Genomic DNA, 20,273 nt, shown 5'->3' on the forward strand with positions numbered 1-20,273 from the left:
CTAAATTACTGTCTCCTGCTGTCTTTCCTATGGAGGAGGTGGGAAGGTAAGGGGCAGGGTGTCGGGGGATGGAACAGATCAGTCTCTTTCAAAGCTGGACTCAGCAGAATTTCCTTCACTGTCAGGGCCATCTGTCCCTGCCCCAAAGATGCTCATGCCCTTGATCCTGCTGATGGCTAACCAACCCTCCTCAGAGCCCAGGCTCCTGTGGCCACCAGCCTTGCTCAGGTCTGAGGGTGGGGGGCAATAGCTCTCCTTCCTAGAACTATTCATTCCCCACCCCCAGTGACTGAGGAGTCTGTCCTGGGGGCTGTCCAGGGTCCAAGAGGGGGAGACTGGCAGTCAGCATGGCCTTTTCTCCAAGGTCACCTCTTCTCGGGTCCTACCATGTACCCACTGAAGCTCCACTGTCCCCTGGGAGGTGGACTGGAGAATAGGACCCTTGGCTTTGCTTCTCCAAATTTAACTGCTTTAGGGATGGCAAACTGGAATGTGAGCTCCCATCAGAGTGAGGATGAGGCCACTCTGCTTCCATGCTTTGTTCCCAGCCACATTCATCCAACTACTGTGAGTGGCTGGGCAGCCCAAATGGCCTCACCGCCCGAGGGGTACTGAATAGTTGCTGTCATTTCGAAAGCAACACGGGCTTTGCATGCATCCTCATGCTATCCCCTCCCTCTGAGGGGATATCTTCCATCATCTTCCCAATTTACAGAGGAAACAGGTTGAGTGGGAAACCCAACAAGCTTTCAAAGCCTCACCAGCCCTCCAGAGGGCAGTCTATCCTCTGTGATGTGCCTCTGACATCCTTTGACCCAGCCATTCCCTTCCTAGGATTCCAAAGAGCCACATGAGTGCCACAGATATATGGACAAAGATATTCATGACAGCTTCATGTAAAAAATTGGAAACAATGCAAATGGGGAATTAGTTAGATATATTATGGTTCATTCATTACATCATTAAACACAGTGTTGTAGAAAAATATTTAATGACACAGGAAAAATCTTTGTGATTTTTTATTGTTTAACTTGAAATGCTAAAATTATACAAATAACGTACAAACGTTCTTGTAAAAGAAGTCTGTGCAATATCATGGGGGGAAAGTGAGTAATAAACCTTATTTATAGAGTGATTCCATTTTTATTTATGAAAAGGAAATACACACAAGAATAAAGACCAGAAAAATCTGCACCAAATGGTTAACCAGTGGTGATCTTGTGAGGAGGGTGGGTGGGATTAGGGGAGTGAGCAAGAGAGTATTCACCTAATACATTCTTGTCTTATTTGAATTTCAAAACAATGATTTTTGTATCTATAAAAAAGGACCAACATTTTAAATTTTGAAAACAATGGAACTAACAGGCCTAAGCCTCCAATTTAGGGTAGCAGCAAGTCGTTGCCCTGTTGCCTTTCTTTGCAGGCTTTTGGAAAGATGGGGAGTGGGGGTGAATAAGACCCAAAGTACTTAAAATCCACATACACCAAGGGGAGCCTATCAGAGGAGAGTCTTACAGTTTTCAAACCCCCTATTAACTCCCATCTGGGGAAAGGAAAACTTCAGAAAAAGAGGAATGACTGAGAACATGATGTTTTGAAATCTTGCCCCGCCCTGGAGTGGGGGATGGGAAGATGTCTCACAGCTACTGGGCTTCAGTTTGGTCTGTAAGCCGAATATAGGCTGAAAGTAGGTAGTTGTGCAAGGGCTCCAATGATCATCAGATTTAGGGAGCGGGCCGTGAAGAAGGGCAATGAGGAAATGTAGACTACAGGCCAGGGCCTGTGGGGGAGAAAGGCAGTGCACCTCTGTAGGTCTGCAGCCCACAACCTGCAGCCCCTTGTCCAGGCAGGGCTGCTGGAAGCTCCTGTCCAGCCCCAGGGACATCTAGAAGATGTCAAGTGGAGCCCCGGGCCCAGCAAACCAAGGGCTGGTGTCTAGGAGGCGGAGTCTTCACAGCTGGAGAGCAGATACCCCAGCCCAGGATGTCAAAGGCCAAGGGAACCATAGCCTCTAGCTCCCCTTGGAAGGTGGGGGAGGCCCAGGCCAAGAGGGCAATGGGGTTCTTCCAGCCAGAGGAGGCTCTTCTAGGGCAGAACGGAGAGTACTAGTAGTTAGCAGCTCTGGCCAACCTGACTTCAAGTCTTGGGTCTCTTACTCATTAGCTGGATCATCCTGGACAAATTGTTAAACCTCCTTGAACCTTACTTTCCACATCAGTACAGTGGGGATAATAGTACTAGCCCCCATGATGGGGCTGTTATATAGATTGAATGAAGTAGTGTATGCAAAATACTTGGCATAGTGTTGCACACAAAATTAATGCACAATGAATGATATCATGTCACCATCCTGTGACCTCCATTTCACTCCCTTTAAGGCCCATCTCTCCTTGGACCCCTAGTTAGTGCAGTGACCCAGAGCAAAGGCTTTGGAGTTACTTAAGTGTCTTCAAATCCTGGCTCCACCACTTACTAGCTAGTTACACAATTTGAGGTAATTACATACACATACATTTCTTTTCTATAAAATAAGAATAATGATCTATATTGTGATAAATATATCAAGTGAACATTTTATACACCTTAAACTCACACAATGCTACGTGTTAATTAAATCTCAAATTTAAAATAATTTAAAATAAATAAAAATTAAATTTAACAAAAAAGAAGTGAGCTAATAATACCTACCTCTTGGGGTTGGCAGAGAAAGAAATGAGATAGTGTATAAAGTTCCTGGCACATAGTGACAATAAATCGTGGAGTTTTAGTTTTTTTGTAACCATCAAGGTACTGAGCTCAAGAATGGGCACAAAGGCCATGCTGACATGTGCTTGTCTGCAGGCTAACTGCTGTAGCTCAGAGACAAGCTATCTCGAAGCTTCCAGAGGGTGCTAGCATTCAGGGTAGGGGGTTCCAGCTCTGGTGTGTGGAGAGGCTGGTGACAGGAGAAAGTCCACCTGGGAAGCCCGGGGCAACCCTTGCGGTGCCCAGCCCATAGGAAGATGATTAGCCCTGGGTACCAGCCTTACTTTAGGCAACTCCCTTGGACGTCCATGTGCTGCCAGAAAGAAGTGGATAAAAGCCAGATTCAAAAAGAAAGACCATCAAGTCCAGCCAGCTCCTCCTTAGTTGAGGATTAGAGGCTGAACAGCTAGGGGAAGCAGGCGGGGGTATCAGCACGTTCCTCCTAAACCATCTCCCCTGTCACTCGCCACCTCTCTTTCCCAAGGTAGGTCCTGATCAGCTACCCCCCACCCCCACAACAGCTCTTGCCTCCACAAATTCCCTCTTTTGTCCCTGCCCAGACCCTAGAGCAAGGTAGTCTGACACTGGCCCCAGCTGCTGTTTCTGACTCTCACTCACAGGAACCCTGCCAAGGCTTTTCACAGAAGTGGAGGCCTCAGTGGAGCCATGGGAGACCACGGGCAATAAAACCAAGCTAACAGAGGTCTGTTAAGGGAAAAACGGGTCCTGATCACGGTAGTCTCAGTGAGGTTCACCGCCTTCCCACCAGCCTCCCAGGCAGGAAATTCAGGATGAGGTATGAGGTTTCCCAGCTGGGGAAAAGAAGTGGCTCTCCCACCCCGCCTTCACAATAAAGGCTACCTTCACTTCTCACACAACGTCAGCCACATTCTATGTTGCTTGGCCAACAAACAACACAATCAAGTGGGAAGGAACTGCCTCCCCTGTAGACCCAGCCGACACTCCTCCTCCAGGAAGGCCCTAAATAAACGCAATTCTATAGCACTTGATATGGAGACTTCACCTTTTCCTATAACTTCACAGTTACCAATATAGCATTTGTATACCACTGCCTCTGGGACCTGCCAGGGATAGCGTCAGAAAGGGCCCGGGGCAATGGCCCTCACAAAGGGACAGGCGATTTGACTGTGGGAACCCGACTAGGCAACTTCCTGACTTTCTGTGCTAAAGAAACCCCACCATCAGTTCAACCTAAGTGCAGGTGTCTGAAGAGAGATTTAAGAGATTTAAGTTTTAAAAAAAAAACCCAACAACTACCCCCAGACCAGCTCGACTATATATAGTCAGCCCTCTGTCTGCCTAAAATGGAGAGATCATTGGTAAAATTCATCCAAAATGGCAAAAAAAAAAATCCTAAAATCATTGCTGCTTCTCAACTCTCAAGAGAATGGGGTCAACAATGCAATCTCACTCAAAGTTAGCCCTAGAATGTGGTCAGTTTTCAATAAGTATTTATTGAATGTTAAATAAAGGAAAGGCTCATTTCAGTGACACTTGGAATTATTCAAACCGCTTTCTCTGTCTACACCTGCTCGACTGAGGGGTAGGGGGTTATGTTGGAAAACTCTCTGGACTGGGACTGAGGACATCTGGATTCTGGTTTACCAGTAACTGTCCGTGTAACCTTAGATAAGTCATGGTACTTTCGGCTGAGAGAGAGAGGGCACACAAAAGTGAGCACAAGCAATATGAACTACAATGATTGATTTGTGTTTTCCTTTCAGGAATGTCATGGACAGAGGCCAGGTTTTATGACAACCATGTCTCTAGTTGGGGCACAAAACTACCACCCACGCAGGCAAGTTGGAATGGTCAGATAGCTGAAGACAGGCAGTGGCTGGCAGAAAAGGTAGTCGTGGGGGGGCTTGAAGAAAGTGAAGAGACATAGAATGTTAGGGTGGTAAATCTATGCTGTATTCCAGAGTTGTAAAGACACTTTTAACTCAAGGCTCCGTTACTTCCTGGCCTATGGTGGAGGATGAGCTCCAAGCTTCCATTTATTAATGACAACCCAGTCCAGTACTCTTGCCTGGAGAACCCCATGGGCAGAGAAACCTGGTGGGCTACAGTTCAAAGAGTCACAAAAGAGTCGGACACGACTTAGTGACTAAACAACAAGAAAAACCCCTAATGGCAGAAGAAAGATAAACAAAGGACTTAGCCAATTCACAGAATAAAAATGGCAAGAAACATAAGGCAGAGGGGAGGTGCAGAAAATGTTTTACCTCATTATTAACGGAAGAAATAAGAATTAGGAAATGAAGGCATGGAGATACCAGTTAATAACTAGCTATCAGATGATCAAATGTTTAAATAAGGTGTGTTGAAGGAGGCTCTCTGATACAGAGGTGGTAGGACAAACTGGGTCAGCCTTTCTGTAAAGTAATTTGGCCATATTTATCAACAGCCATTGGAGGAGGAAATGGCAACTCACTCCAGTATTCTTGCCGGAAAAATCCCATGGACAGAGAACTCTGGCAGGCTACAGTTCATGGGGTCACAAAGAGTTGGACACAACTGAAGTGACTGAGCATAGCACACATCAAGAGCCATCAAACTCAGTTAATTCCACCTTTAGGAATTTATCCTAAAGAAATAATCACAGATATGCCCATATATAAGGAAGTTCATCATAGCAATATTTATAATAAGGAAAAATTGGAGATGCCTAAAAAATGTCTGATAATAGGGGAAAGATTATATATATATTATATTATGGAGTCATTAAGAAACATTTTCAAATAATTTATAATGGTATGAAAAATACTAAGTAAAAAAAGCTGGATTACAAAACTATATTGATAGTTGAATTCCAGTTATGTTCAAAAATATGTATGTATATATATATATAAATATGCACAAGAAAAAAGACCAGAAAGAAATAAACCAAAACATTAACAGTGATTAATATACTTGGTGATAACTTTATGAGTGATTTTTTTCAATCCTCTTACATTCCTGTGCTTTCAAAATTTCAACATGTGTTACTTTTAAAATTTAAAAAGCACATTAAAGGTATAAGGGGATGAGGGGCATTGTTGATTTTCTAAATTTTCCAAATATTTAGAGGTAGAAAGGGACCTTTGAGACAATCTAGTTCAGGGGTTTTCAACCCTCCCTTGGTATATATAATATTTTGTAATATACCCTTAGCCTGAAATGCATTTCATAGTTAATATAAACTGCTTATACACATAATTTCCAGAATAGCAATATAATACACTAACTATAGTATAAAGAAGAAACAAAAGGAAAGTCATTTAGAATCAGATAACTACACTTCAGATGCAAATGCCTGCATAAGACTATACTAAAAGATCTAATAGTCCAATGCTTCCACTATACATTCAGATTCACTGCAAATGCAAGTGCTACAAAGGAAGACTAAATATTGGAGATTTAAAAAACCATGAATGGCACTCCTGTTGGTGACCTGATTTTCAAAAGACACAACTCTTGGTAAATTTCTGAATAAAATAAAGGACCATCTTTACTCAATTTACACAATTGCTGCATTACTGGAAATTCAGTGTATAATATTAAAGCTGTAAAAATATGTTTTGTGTTTATTTGTGTAATGATTAGATAGTTGTACTAGGTTTTTCTACCTATACTGATGTCCTATAGGGCATCTGACGGTTTACAGAAGATTTCTAGTTCCCATTTCCCTTTCATATTTATCCAAAATATGAAATCCACAATGACTCCCTTTTTAGGGAGTAGGCCTTACATCCTTTAAAGCTAATGATATTTGCAGTTGTAGCCTTTGAAACTATTTCTAAAGCATATTGCCAAAGAACAGCAAGCAATTCCTAGAATGTGTTCTCAAAAGTGACACAAATGCTTTTTGAATCATTGGAAGCACTGGTCTTCTTTAGTAGCACCAAGGCACAAGAGAAAATTATTTAAAAAAAAAAACAACATTTACTGTGATCCCTTGGTGATTTTCCCTAGCCCAGCCCCAAGCTTCAGAGGTATAAAGTGAACTGAGCTGGAAGAAAAGGACTAACAGGGCCAGGCCTTGGGGAGAGGAAGGGGAGCTAGGTTGCTAGGTTACCGCTTGAGCCAATCCAAGTGGTCCCAGAGGGGCACCAGACACAGTACAGGTCCCTCTCTCTGCCCCACTAGGCTGAGGGCCCTCTAAAAGGGAGGGGGTCAAAAGGTGGTGGAGGGGTCTGGTCATTCACACTAGGCACAAGTAAAGAAATGAGGCAGAAGCACAAAGAAACAGACATCCCTCTATTTCTACAACTATTCAGGTCTCCTTCATTAATTGGCTTCCCCCCGGAAAGAAGGATTTCTTTATTAAGAAAAACCAGAGAGTGAAAATCCCACCATACACACACAACACACACACACACACACACACACATTTGTAGGCTCACACAAAAGTGCTGAGATTTACATATTAAATTGCATTTAAGTTAGAAAACAGATTTAAAAACAAAATTATTTTTCCCTCAACAAGGTAACGAGATTCATTCAGCAAGAAAAAGGGACTTATGGGTAAAGGCAGGAAGGTCAGGACAGGAAGAATGGAGTTTAGCTGCTATAGATTTAGAACCTACTGCTGCCACTGGTGAAAAAAGCAAAGGGGGAGATGGTGTTCTCATCTAGGGCGAAGGGGGCCCCAGGGCCAAAGGGACATGAAAAATAAAAAGGCCCGAAAGAGTCAAATTCCACCAGCCCCCAGAGGTTTTGGATTCATTCCAACCATCCCGGCCTGGGGAAGTGGGGAACATAGGAACTTAAGGAATGGGGAGGAAGGGGAGAGGTGGAAAGAATGTCAGCCATTGAAAAGAGTAAACAATTTAAAGCCTATTCCCCTGGGAAGGACCAATTCATCAATCTCCACTCTGATCAGAACTCAGACTAGGAACAGTCCCAGCTGGTGCATGGTATGAATGGACAGATCTTCAGGCCAAGGTCTTAAATATAGAAGATTTATAAAGGAAAAGAACAAGGGCAGGGAGTAGGGAAAACCAGAAGCTTTAAAAAAATCATTTCATACTAGTGATAAGGGGTTTCCATTTTGACCCTTCACCACAGGAAAAGACAGCTTCTCTAATGGACCCAAGGGTCAACAGAAGAGTGGCTGAGGTAAATTGGAGGAGGAGAGAAGACATGGGCTGAGACAAGATGGGCTGAGAACTGACTAAAAACAGTTTCATCTGAGTGGCAAGCTAACTGAAAAAAATCTAGTATCTTCCCAACTTTCCAGGCTTGGCTTTATTTTGAACTGACTAAAATCTAACTACAAGGACAAAACCGAGAGAGCCAGAAAAAGAATGGGAAAGCAGAGGCAGATAGGACAGGAATCAGAGTCGGTCACAGTCCCAGTCTCTCTGTCTCTCCAAGGACTGCTAACCTCAAACCCTGCTACAAGGAAAATAGGAAGACAGAGAAAAATCTGGGAGCAGTCAAGTTTCATTACTTTTGATTAACTGGGGAGAATGAAACAGGAATTGGTAAGGAATTTTGATTAGAGACCATTTAAAAAGAAATATATACCATCACTCGTAAAAGATCACTAACAAAATATTTCCGGGGGCAGGGGGCTGATGAGCCTGCTTTAATAACCAAGATTCATCTGCAATTAAAACCATCCATCTGCATAAAAACAATATCCTAATAAAGAACTTGTTCTGTTACTTTAATATAACCCTTGACCCTCCCAATCTTTCTAACACTGTCCATGGCCTTGAAAGGCTTTTCTTCATAGTTCAGAATAAGGTAAACTTCAACCCAGAGTGTAAAAGAGATCAGTGGAGAGTTTGGGAGCAATCTCTCCAACCCAAGGGTCCCCTGGAAAAGGGAAGTATGGGTAGTAGTAACAAGCAACCCCTTCAACCCCCACCCCTCAACACCGCCACACAAAGATACTTACACCCCACAGTGGTTCCTGAAGTGGAAGGGGAAGGAGGAGGCAGGCAGTTTGCATTAGACACAGTTTAATCACCTTCAAATAGATTAAAAGTTCTGGTTTACACTCCCCCCCTCCCCAGAAGTCATCCAGACAGGACCCTGGCTTAGAAAGAGAAAAACACAGGTGCTCTAGGAAATATAGCCACATATAATACATAAATTTTCTTCCCTGAAATAGAGCAGGTCCTGAGCAGAGCTGACTGGGGGCCACAACCCACCCCCAGGGTGAAGCGACTCTGGGACTCTGCCGGTGGAAGTGCTGGAAGAGTGGGGCCTGGAGGAAGCCCCTGGTGTGGTTACCAAGCCCGAGATGGGCCAAGGCCTTGGAGTGGGTTACCCGGGAGGGCAGCAGTGCGGGGCTTTCCCTCCTCGCTCAGCCGAGGCCTAATGGAAGTACTTGTTATCCTCTTTTTTGTATTATTTTTTTTTCTGTTTTGAGGGGATACAGGGGGAGAGGAGAGGAGAGGAGAGCCTCTCTGTGCCTTGGTTTCCCCATTTGTGCATACAGGGCCTCTACAGGCCTCACACAGGGAGTCTGAGGGGGTAGTGTTTAAGTGAGCACTCAGGCTTCCTCTGAGGAAAAGGAACCACCAAAGTGCAGACTTTTATTACTGCCGTTCCTGCTCCCAACGGGAACAAGAGTCAAAAGGAAAGCAAATTAAAAGGGGCTAGTGAGAGAGGAGGAGAGATGAGACAGAGAGTGCGAGGGACCATGCCGTTGGCATCTCATAAGTTCTTATTGAGAATGGCACAGGTAGTAAAAAGTTTCTGGGTAGTCTACAAGAAATGTAAATTGTTATCTATACTGCAACTACTTACATATATCTCACGGGAAAAGAGTGGGGCTTAGGTGTTAAGAGAGTGGACAGGGGACAAAGGAGAAGCTACACGAATAAATACAACAACTGGAAGCTACCTGCCCCGTTCCTGAAAGGATTTGCTGGCAATGTTGGCACTTTGGAGCCGTGAGAATCCTCCAACCCTACTCTCCATCCTCCTCCATTCTGAAGGCCTCGAGAATCCAGGTAGAATGCCCTGGCCAGCAGTCTCTGTGACTGCCTCTGGACTCGTGACATGCAGCAACTTGAGGGGATTTGAGCCAGTCTCAAGGAACTTTACCCCAGGATTGGGCCAGTGACCCCAAGCAAGAGAGCTGGGATCTGGAGGGAAGAGAGGGGAGTCCAAAGAGACTCCGTGGCTGAGGCCATGGAAAACCAGTGCCAGGGCCCAAGGGACCCATTTGTCCAGTTACCAGAGGTGACTGACATCTTCTGCGACTGCTTAGAGTCCAGAAATTAAAAAAGCTTGCAGCAAGAAAATGCCAGTTTACAACAGGGTGAATAAAGACCAAAGAAAAACAGTGAGAGGAACAGCTTACTCTCTCTCTGTCTCAGGTTTACCTTCTCCCCTTAAATCTCTCACAGCCCTAATCAAACACAAAAGTCTCTTCCATAATAGGCTACTTCTCAGCTTCCATCACCTCCTGTGGGGGCTCTGGGGGCTCTGGGGGTGGCATCTCTTCAGGAGTGCTGGTGTCCTCTGGCATCTCATTGCTTAGATGGTCTATTGGAGCCTGAGAAGGAAAAGATATCAAAGTCAATACAAAGGTCTCCCACAGAATCCAAGTGGAGATAATCCATTGACACTGAACTCATCCTCTGAACCCATTAACCACACTGATGGCTAGAGATATGCTCCCACCAGCCCGAAACTCTGAACCAAAACTAGACTATTGCCTTCTCAACAGAAGGCAATTGAAGTCTGAGTTCTACTCTTAACTGCCTGTTGTGGACAGATGTTTCCATTATTATTCATGATAATAATAAACAGGACCACAAATAATTACACAGATCACCTTCCCTCTTTCACAACAGAATATTATAACATACATGTCTCACAAGGTCTGACACAGTGGCTCTCAATCTTCTTTGGGCCCTAATAGGTGGCTCACTAGAACAGTGATTCTAAACCAAAGAGGGTAGGGTGGCTAAATCTTCAGATGGTATATCTGCTTTAAAAATATCTCCTGAATGATACAGTTAGGGAAGTCTCCAAAATAATTTCATTTATATTATGTGAAAGTGAAAGTCTCTCAGTCGTGTCCAACTCTTCGTGACTTCATGGACTGTAGCCCGCCAGGCTCCTCTGTCCATGGAATTCTCCAGGAAAGAATACTGGAGTGGGTAGCCATTCCCTTCTCCAGGGGATCTTCTGAACCCAGGGATCAAACCCAGGTCTCCCACAGGGCACGCGGATTCTTTATGACCTGAGCCACCAGGGAAGCCCATTTATATTATAATAACATCAAAAAGAATAAAATACTTATGAATAAGGGTAACAAAAGAAATATAAAACTTATACTCTGGAAACTACAAAACATTGTTGAAAGAAATTTTAAAAGACCTACATAAATGAGATTAAAGCCCATATTATTGGCTCAGAAGACTTAATCATGTTAGGATGATAATATTCTCCAAATTACTTCCCTGGTGGCTCAGACGGTAAAGCGGCTGTCTACAACACGGGAGACCTGGGTTCGATCCCTGGGTCAGGAAGATTCCCTGGAGAAGGAAATGGCAACCCACTCCAGTACTCTTGCCTAGAAAATCCCATGGACGGAGGAACCTGGTGCAGACTACTGTCCATGGGGTTGCAAAGAGTCGGACATGACTGAGTGATTCAATACAATCCCCATCAAAATTTCAGCTGGTACATCTGCAGAAATTGAAAAGTTGATTCTAGGAGTCATATGGAACCACAACCAAAACAATTAAATAAAGAATAAATTTGGAGGACTCACACTTCATAAATTCAAAACTTACTACAATGCTACTGTAACCCAGATAGTGCGATACTGGCATAGGAATAAACTTATTGATCAGTGGAATAGGACTGAAAGTCCAGAAACAGATTCTCACATTTATGATCAACTGATTTTTGACAAGGGTACCACAACAATTCAACAGAGTAAGGATAATCTTCAACAAACTGTGCCAAGACAACTGGATATCCATATGCAAAATAAAGAACTTGAACCCTCTACCTCATACAATATACAAAATAACTCAAAATGGATCAAAGACCTAAATATAAGAGCTAAAACTATAAAACTCTTAGAAGAAAACAGAGTATAAATCTTCATGACCTTGGATTAGGCAATGGTTTCTTAGATCTGACAATGCAAGCGCAAGCAAAAACAACAACCAAAATAGATAAATTAGACTACACAAAACTGAAATCTTTTGTGCTTGAAAGGATACCATCAAGTGAAAAGACAATATATAAAATGGGAGAATCTTTGCAAATCAAATCTCTAAGGGATTTACATACAGAATAAAGAACACTTACAACTCAACAATTAAAAAAACCCAAACAATCCAATTTAAAAATGGACAAAGGATCTGAATAGACACTTCTTCAAAGAAGAAGATACACAACTGGCCAATAAACTCATGAAAAGATGCTCAATATCATTATGCATCAGGAAAATGCAAATCAAAACTACCATGATATATGGCTGCACACACACAAGGATGGCTAGAATCAAAATGGTGGATGATAATAACAAGTGTTGCCCAAAATATGGAGAAACTGGAACCCTCATATGCAACTGGTGGGGGTGAGAAAATGGTACAGCCACTCTGGAAAACAGTACAGCCGTTCCTCAAAAGGTTAAACATAAAATTATTATATGACCCAGTAATTTCAATTTCATGCATATAGCCAAGAGAAATGAAAACATATGTCCATGTAAAAACTTGCATACACATGTTAATTTCAGCATTATTCATAATAACCAAAAGGTGGAAACAATCTAAATGTCTATCAATTGATGAACGTATAAGTAATATGTGGTCTATCCATATAATGGAATATTATCCAGCCATATAAAGGAAAAAAGTAATGCCACAAGCTACAACATGGATGAACCTTGAAAATACAATCCTAAATGAAAGAGGCCAGTCACAAAAGACCACATATAATACGACTGCATTTACATGAAATATACTGAACAAACAAGTCTACAGGAAAAGAAAACAGATTAACAGTTGCCTAGGGATGGGGCTGAGGGAACTAGGGGGAAAGGAACAGTGACTGCTAATGGGTACAGGGTTTTGGGGGGGGAGGGAAAGGCAATGAAAATGTTTTAAAATTGATAGCTGTGATGATAGCACAATTCTGTGAATATATTACAAACCAGTGAATCCTACATTTTTAACTGAGATTTTATGGTATCCGAATCATATCTCAATAGAGCTACTATTTAAAAAGAAAGTTCAACTAATAACTTTTTAGGAACATATGTTATTAAAGCATATCTGAGCAGCATAGCTGGGAGAGTTTCCATAACACCTGCATATTCCAGAGAAGAAGCCCCCTTCTATCAAGGTAACCACACCACTAACTCCAACCCACTCCCCTGACCACTATCATTGCTCCTATAGCATTTTATTCTTCCCTCATCAAGACACTTGTCATTGTACCAATAGCCTGTTTTATTGTCTCTCATCCCCACTACACAATGAGGTCTGTAAGAGCAGGGACATCGCGTGCCTTGTTCATTGGTGTATCCTTAGCACACTGGCTGGCACAAAATGTTGGAGAAACGACTAGATCTTAATCTATGTCAAGGGCAAGAATATCTTAAGAAAATGTCAGCACAGAAGCAGACACAGGGAAGCTGGAGTGATTGGACACAAAATTGCCTAATTATATCGCTAAGGTATAAATTTAGCCTATACCCTCTACCACAGAATCAGTCTTAAAGTCTAAAAGCTTTAAAAAAAAAAGTCAGGAACACTTACTGGGCCCTGAGGCAAAAGGCTGGTACTCGCCTCTTGAGTACTGGGGGGTCGACTTCCGCTTTCCTCCAGTGGCAAAATACCCCTTCGATCCAGCACACTGAAGGAGATAGCAGAGTTAACAAAACACTTTGCATCCACCTGTCCATCCACCCACATCTGCTTTCTGTGTGCCCTTTGGCAGTCTAGCCTGATCCAAGCACACACCTCCTGCCTTCCATTCACTTCTTTCTTCCACAAATCATAGAATACCACATTAACAAAGGAATAAACAGATGAAATAAGAATGAAAGGTCATTCCTTCAAAACAACCAGCCTGTGGTCTATGGTCCATTGTAGATATGGCACCCAGGGACAATCCCTGGGAAGCCCTCTTTTGACACCAAGAGGCCATGTTCAGAAGAACGCCATCAGACCAGGTGACAGGATTGGGTCTAACTGCTTGTCCCAAGAGTTCCAGAACCTTCCAGCCCTTTGAGTACCTGGGGGGCAAGGGGCCACACAGCACTTCACAGCAGTTCTTCACAATGTTGCCATGGCTATAGGGATTCTGGACACGATTCTTCCCTGTCCATGAGCCTTTGATCTGAAAGATAAAAGCCAAGGCTTACATTAAACATTATGTTGAAGAAATACATAGAGCATGGGAAGATGGAAAAGTTCTAGAGATGGATGTTAGCAGTGGTTGCACAACACTGTCAATGCACTAATGCCACTGAATTGTACACTTAAAAATGGCTTAAGGTGGTGCATTTTATGCTACATGTCTTTTACCACAATAGAAAAAAAAAGAAATATATGCATAGCCATGGAAAAGTATTCACAATAGAGTTGAAAATGCAGATACCTGAGCGTTATATATTATTTCCATTTAAAAATACATAATATTCATGTCAATGTATGGCAAAACCACAATATTGTAAAGTAATTAGCCTCCAATAAAAATAAATAAAATTTTTAAAAAAAGAAAAAAAAGAAATCCAGACTGAAAAAAAAACATAATATACTCACATAAACAAACATGGGAACAAGTCTAGACAAGTCTAGAAGACTACAGATCATACCATAACAATGGTGAGGCCTAGGAGGTAAAATTAAAGGGACTTATTTGCTATTATTTGTTTATCTTTAGTTTCTGATTTTCTACAATAAATATGGATTAATCAGTAACTTTTTAAAAGCAAGGATGTAGGGATTTCCCTGCTGGTCCAGTGGCTAAGACTATGAGCTCTCAATGCAGGGGGCCCAGGTTCATTCCCTGGTCAGGGAACTAGATCCCACATGCCACAACTAAAAGATTTCATGTGCCGCAACTAAGACCCTGTGCAGCTAAATAAGTTAAATAAATAAAAATAAATATTTAAAAAAAAAATAAAATAAAAGCAAGGATGCAATTCAATGCAACTGTCCCTCTCCATTCCAAACCCAGTTAGTTAACTTTTAAGGATGTATGAACATCTGAAGACCTGTGCCTACCCAACCATTCAGTCTCTTCTTCCTCATTCCCTATGGGCATTCAGCTCCCAAAAAAGCAGTCTGCTTGTTCTTCTACACACCTGGTTTAACCATCTCCCACACCTGGCTTCTGCCTGCCTCAACCTCCCAGACCCTGGAGACAGTTCTCTAGCAGGTAATTAGAGAATAGGCTTTTGGTAGAAGAATATGTGATGAGGAGAGGAAAAGCTGACTCACATCTTCATTGGTTGTCTGGTTGAGAGCCACAAGGAAAGTGTGGAATCCAGTCAGTCCCACGACGGACCAGAGCGTGAAGAAGCAAATGAGTACTTCTAGAACAGTGAGGTGTTGTTAAGGAATGTTGAAGAAGCCACACCAGGGGATTTAATGCCTCGGCCCATGCTCATGGCACCAATCACACCATCTTTACCCCTTGGAACATACATCACAAATATATACCCACTTATAACAATGGATGAATTCTAAACTCACTGGCTCTATCCCTCATGAAAAGTAACAGACTCCTGTACACATTACAAGGAGCTCTCTAACAGATTTAGTGTATTTAGATGTTTGTCTGTTTATTCATCACTGGCTCTTTGAAAGGGACATTTAGGAGGGGTCCAAAGCAAAACAACGATGGTCATCTCTGCCACCAGAAAACAAACTCTATAAACAAAAAATTGGTGGGAAAAAAAACCAGAATGTGATTTCTAGAAATCCCAGTTGAATCTCCTTCTCAAAAATGTAACTGCTGTACAAAATAAGCCTTAGCTGTAACAGGAAGGTGGGACTTCTAGTGACACAAGAGGTCTATTGAGAGCAAAGTACAGCCCACTAGAGAAGGCAGGGCTGAGCCTGGGATCAGAAGGACTTGGGAGGGAAGCAGTGGAGGCAAGGGTGAAAAAAAGACCTCCCTTTCAGCCCCAGCCATTTTCCATTCTGGTTGCTACCACTAAGACTACATTTTTCAATTTTAGACATTGGCAGTCTCTGACGTCTGAAAAATGAGATGGTGGAGAACTGCAGACAGAAAGCACGCTGAAAAGTAGTTTAAGAGGGCTGCACAGGGACCTACTGCCAGGGGAGGATATGTTCCAGGAGTTTCTTTCAATGTCTCCAGGAAGCCAATTTTCAAGGATTCTGTGAAATTGGGAGGAGGAGTAGAAAGATTAGTAACTTCAGTAAAAAATACCCACATACTCTAGTGCCTACTCACTTTCTTCCCCCCCTCCCCCCATCCTTGTTACAAGCTGGCAAGAGATAAGCCCTCATTCAGGTAAGGGACTCACCTACAAGTTGGTGCTCTCTTGACTAAAGGGTTCACCTTTCCAACGCAGGACCCAATACTGGACTAGAGAGTCAGCCACAAGCCCAGCATCTGGCTCCCCTCCCTTCTCCCTAACCTCCAGCTATGGGCATGGAGGGGGAAATGCATTCATAGGTGAAAGAAACCAGGAATATCCAAGAAAAATCCTCTCTTCACCAATCTATATCCCTCCACTGTCCAAAACCCAGCTTAGCACTCATCTCTTCCCAGGGAGCTACCCTGAGAAAGACCACTCCTTTAACTCCACATCCTGTCTGTCCTTGGGTTATTGGATGTGTGGGGATGTGTGCATGTGCAGACGTGCACAAGTGTGTGTTTTCTATCTTCCAAAGCAGACCATGAGCCACTAAGACATTTCTCTGGTATAACCCCTTCTACCACGTGACACCAAGCAGGTCTTATGAGGCAGAAGAGAGGACACATACACCAAAAATACATCCCCAGCCTTTGGGATCACCTGGGACATGCCAGGTACTCTAGGGACAAACCAGTAATTATGGTCCCAATACCCAGCAGAGGGCCACTGAGAAGGCCAACATGCTCAGTAAATCCTGAGGTTTGGAGCTCTGCTCAGGAGCAGACAGTAGTGCTCACTTATAACTGGTCCTAAGGTGCCTTTGCAATGGGAAAGTCCCCCCAGGATATGGAACCACTCCCCTAAGCTGTCCTCAAGTCTTCTCCCCCCACCCACCCTTCCAACAGACACTACCCTGTATACTCACTGAGGGCCACATAGACGATGTTGAAGGCGAAGACATAGATCGTGAGGAGGGAGAGAGATAGGATGAAGAGGTAGAAGTAGCGGTAGTTCCTCTTTCCAACACAATTCCCCACCCAGGGGCAGTGATGGTCGAAGCGCTCTGTGGGAGAAAGAGACAGTCCAGTGCCAAAGCCTCCAAAACGAAGCACAACATCCACCATCCACTTCATACCTAATTCCCAGACCCCTAGGATCCTTGCGTACTGCAACTGTAAAAAATACTGGTTTTTATTTTCGCAATGTTTTCACAGCCATCTCCTTCGATCCCCACAACCACCCTGGAAGATGGGCAAAAGAAGATAATCTTTTCTCCATTTTACAGATAAGGAAACTGGGATACTGAGGGGTTAAGTGATCTGTCTCACTGTCAGTTAACAGCACAGAGCTCGTTTTTCCAAAGAAAAGTCTTAGTATATGAGTCTACTAAGTGCAGGAAGAATAAATCAGTATAAATAGCCAAGGGAATTTTGAAAAATGAGTAGTGTGGTTTTTCTTAAAACTCCAGTTAGTAAAAAATTATACACCTTAAACGGTGTGGCATAGCTTAATGGAATGGAAATCGCCCAGAAATAGAATATATAAAAATCTTCTGTCTGGGAAAGGCAGTGCTACAAAACCAGTGGTGAAAGTGAAAGCGATGAAAGACAGTACCATTCCATAAACAATTGGTTACTTGACTGAAAATAAGGTTCAATCTTTTTCCATCACGCTATTTATCAAAAATAATTCTAGATGAATTAAAGAGTTAAATGTAAAAACAAAGTGAAACCTTAAAAAAAACAAAAATACTAGGTGAACATTTGTCTCCTGAATGGAGAAGGGCTTTCTAAGCATAAAAGTAATAGGAAAAAACACAGATGACAAAGAAATGGTTTAACTTCATACACTTTAAAAAATATTTCCTATATGTTAAAAATGCTATCAGGAAAATTAAAGAGGAAGAAAACCCAACAGGAATATATTTGAATTTTGTAACTTAGTGTATTAAAAGTCCTTATAAATCAATAATTAAATACAAATACTCCTTCAAGAAAATAGTCAAAAAGCAAAACAGTTAATAATACCACATAAACATATATTTAGTCTTCTGATTCATTAATAAGCCAGTGCAATACTAATACAACAATAAGAAAGTTTTTGCCTATCAAAATAAGGATATATAAAATAATATTCAATGCTAGTGAAAACAGGGTAAAATGTATAATATACTGTTTGTGGAACTACAAATTGATAGAACCTTTCTGGAAAGCAATTTGGGCATATGTATCAAGAGCCTTAATAATGTTCACATCCCTTTGGCAGAATAAATCTATTTTCAGTAATTTCTCATAAGGAACTAGAGAAGAGCACAGGAATTTAGGGTCAATACTTTTTCATTAAATTTTTTATTGTGGTAAAATATATAAAACATACAATTTGCCATTTTAACCTATTTTAAGTGTAAAATTTACTGGCATTAATTACATTCACAGTGTTGTGCAACCATCACAACTACTTATTTCCAAAAATTTTCATCACCCCTAAACAGAAACTCTGTACTCATTAAGTAGTAACTTTCCATTTTCCCCTTCTCCCAGCCCCTGGTAACCTCTAATCTTCTTTCGATCTCTATGAATTTGCTTATTCTAGATATTTCACTTAAGTGGAATCATACAATATATGGCCTTTTGCATCTGACTTCTCTCACTCAGCATGTTTTCAAGACTCATCCATGTTGTAGCATGTATCAACACTTCATTCCTCCTTATGACTGAAAATATTCCATATGGCTATACCACATTTTTGCTTATCTGTTCATTTGTTGAGGGACACTTGGATTGCCTCCATCTTTTGGCTATTGTGAACACTGATGTACAAATATGTTTGAGTTTCTGTTTTTCAATTCTTTTTGGTATTGCTACGGACAGAATTGTGTCATCCCCCCCTCCCTAAAATTCAGATGTTGAAGCCCTAAGCTCCAGTGTGACTGTATTTGGAGATATGGCCTCTAAGGAGATAACTAAAGTTAAATGAGATCATAAGGGTGGGGCCCTAATCCAATAAAACTGGTAGCCTTATAAGAAAAGGAAGCGATACCAGAAGTATGTGAGCACAGAGAAAAGGCCAGGTGAGGACACAGCCAGAAGGTGGTCGCCTGCAATCCTCACCAGAAATCCACCAGTTGGCTCTGTGATTTTGGACCACTAACACCCAGCACTATGACAGAATTAATTTCTGTTATTTAAGTTACTCAGTCTGTGGTATTCTATTATGGCAGCCCAAGCACACTAATACAGGTATATATCCAGGAGTGGAATTGTTGAGCCATATAATTGTAACCTTTTGAAGAACTGCCAAAGTATTCTTCACAGTGGCAGCACCATTTTACATTCCCACCAGAAAAGTATGAAGGTTCCAATTTCACCACATCCCTAAACTTAATAATTTTGATTAATGTGTTATAATAATAAATGAAATAGGATTGTGAATAATATATACTGATAGCAGATTGCCTAAATAGACTAGAATATAGCCATATGATGGATTATGCAGTCATTAAAATAACATATTCCAGGACTTCCCTGGTGGTCCAGTGGTTAAGACACTGCCTTCCAGTGCAGGGATGTGATGTGGGTTCAGTCCCTAGTTGGGGAACTAAGATCCCACAGGCCATGCAGTGAAGCCAAAATAATAACAATAATATATTCAAAAAATATTTATTAAAGATGTAGAAAAATGCTCAGGATATAACATTAAGTGACAAAGGCAGGACTAAAAACTCTATCATGTATGATCCAATTTTACAAATGAGAGAAAGACTAGAAGGAAATACAAGAAAATGGAGAGTGAGTTTGGGATTAAGTTTTATTTACACCTGTACTTTCCATCTTTTCTATAATGAATGTGTATTATTTTAATGAATCAAAAAACCCCACAAAGAATAAAATACATCATTTTTAAAGCACAATGAGCTGTGTACCAGTCAAAAAAATAAGTGTTAAGAATGGTGCATCTCCTAATTAAAGGGCTGCAGTATCTTTTCAGAAAAAGGAATAAAGATAGCCTTACTTTAAACAAACCTGCCAATAAAAAACATTGGAAAATACATATTTATACAGATATATTTTTACTATATTAAAATCACACTTTTTTTTAATAATACAACTAGTACATGCTCATTGTAGAAAACTTGAAAATAATTTTTTTTCTAATGAAGGAAACAAAATCCCTTATAACCCCACAACCTATAATAGAC

General features: G+C 41.7%; 1 protein-coding gene across 2 annotated transcripts in view; it reads right to left on the minus strand.

Annotated features, from left to right (window-relative positions):
• Window positions 1-8,700: 8,700 nt before the first annotated feature.
• ZDHHC9 (zinc finger DHHC-type palmitoyltransferase 9) overlaps window positions 8,701-20,273 on the minus strand; it is a 29,873-nt gene continuing 18,300 nt past the window's right edge. For both annotated transcript variants that reach the window (XM_043895810.1, XM_043895811.1), the window contains 6 exons: window positions 17,001-17,138; window positions 16,043-16,091; window positions 15,186-15,288; window positions 13,976-14,079; window positions 13,497-13,593; window positions 8,701-10,264 (listed from right to left, as the gene is read on the minus strand). In XM_043895810.1, coding sequence (XP_043751745.1) covers window positions 10,151-10,264; window positions 13,497-13,593; window positions 13,976-14,079; window positions 15,186-15,288; window positions 16,043-16,091; window positions 17,001-17,138 — 605 coding nt within the window. In that variant the 3' untranslated portion in view covers window positions 8,701-10,150. The remainder of the gene's footprint in view (window positions 10,265-13,496; window positions 13,594-13,975; window positions 14,080-15,185; window positions 15,289-16,042; window positions 16,092-17,000; window positions 17,139-20,273) is intronic.

The sequence above is a fragment of the Cervus elaphus genome, chromosome X (genome assembly GCF_910594005.1).
Source record: "Cervus elaphus chromosome X, mCerEla1.1, whole genome shotgun sequence".
NCBI lineage: Eukaryota > Metazoa > Chordata > Mammalia > Artiodactyla > Cervidae > Cervus > Cervus elaphus.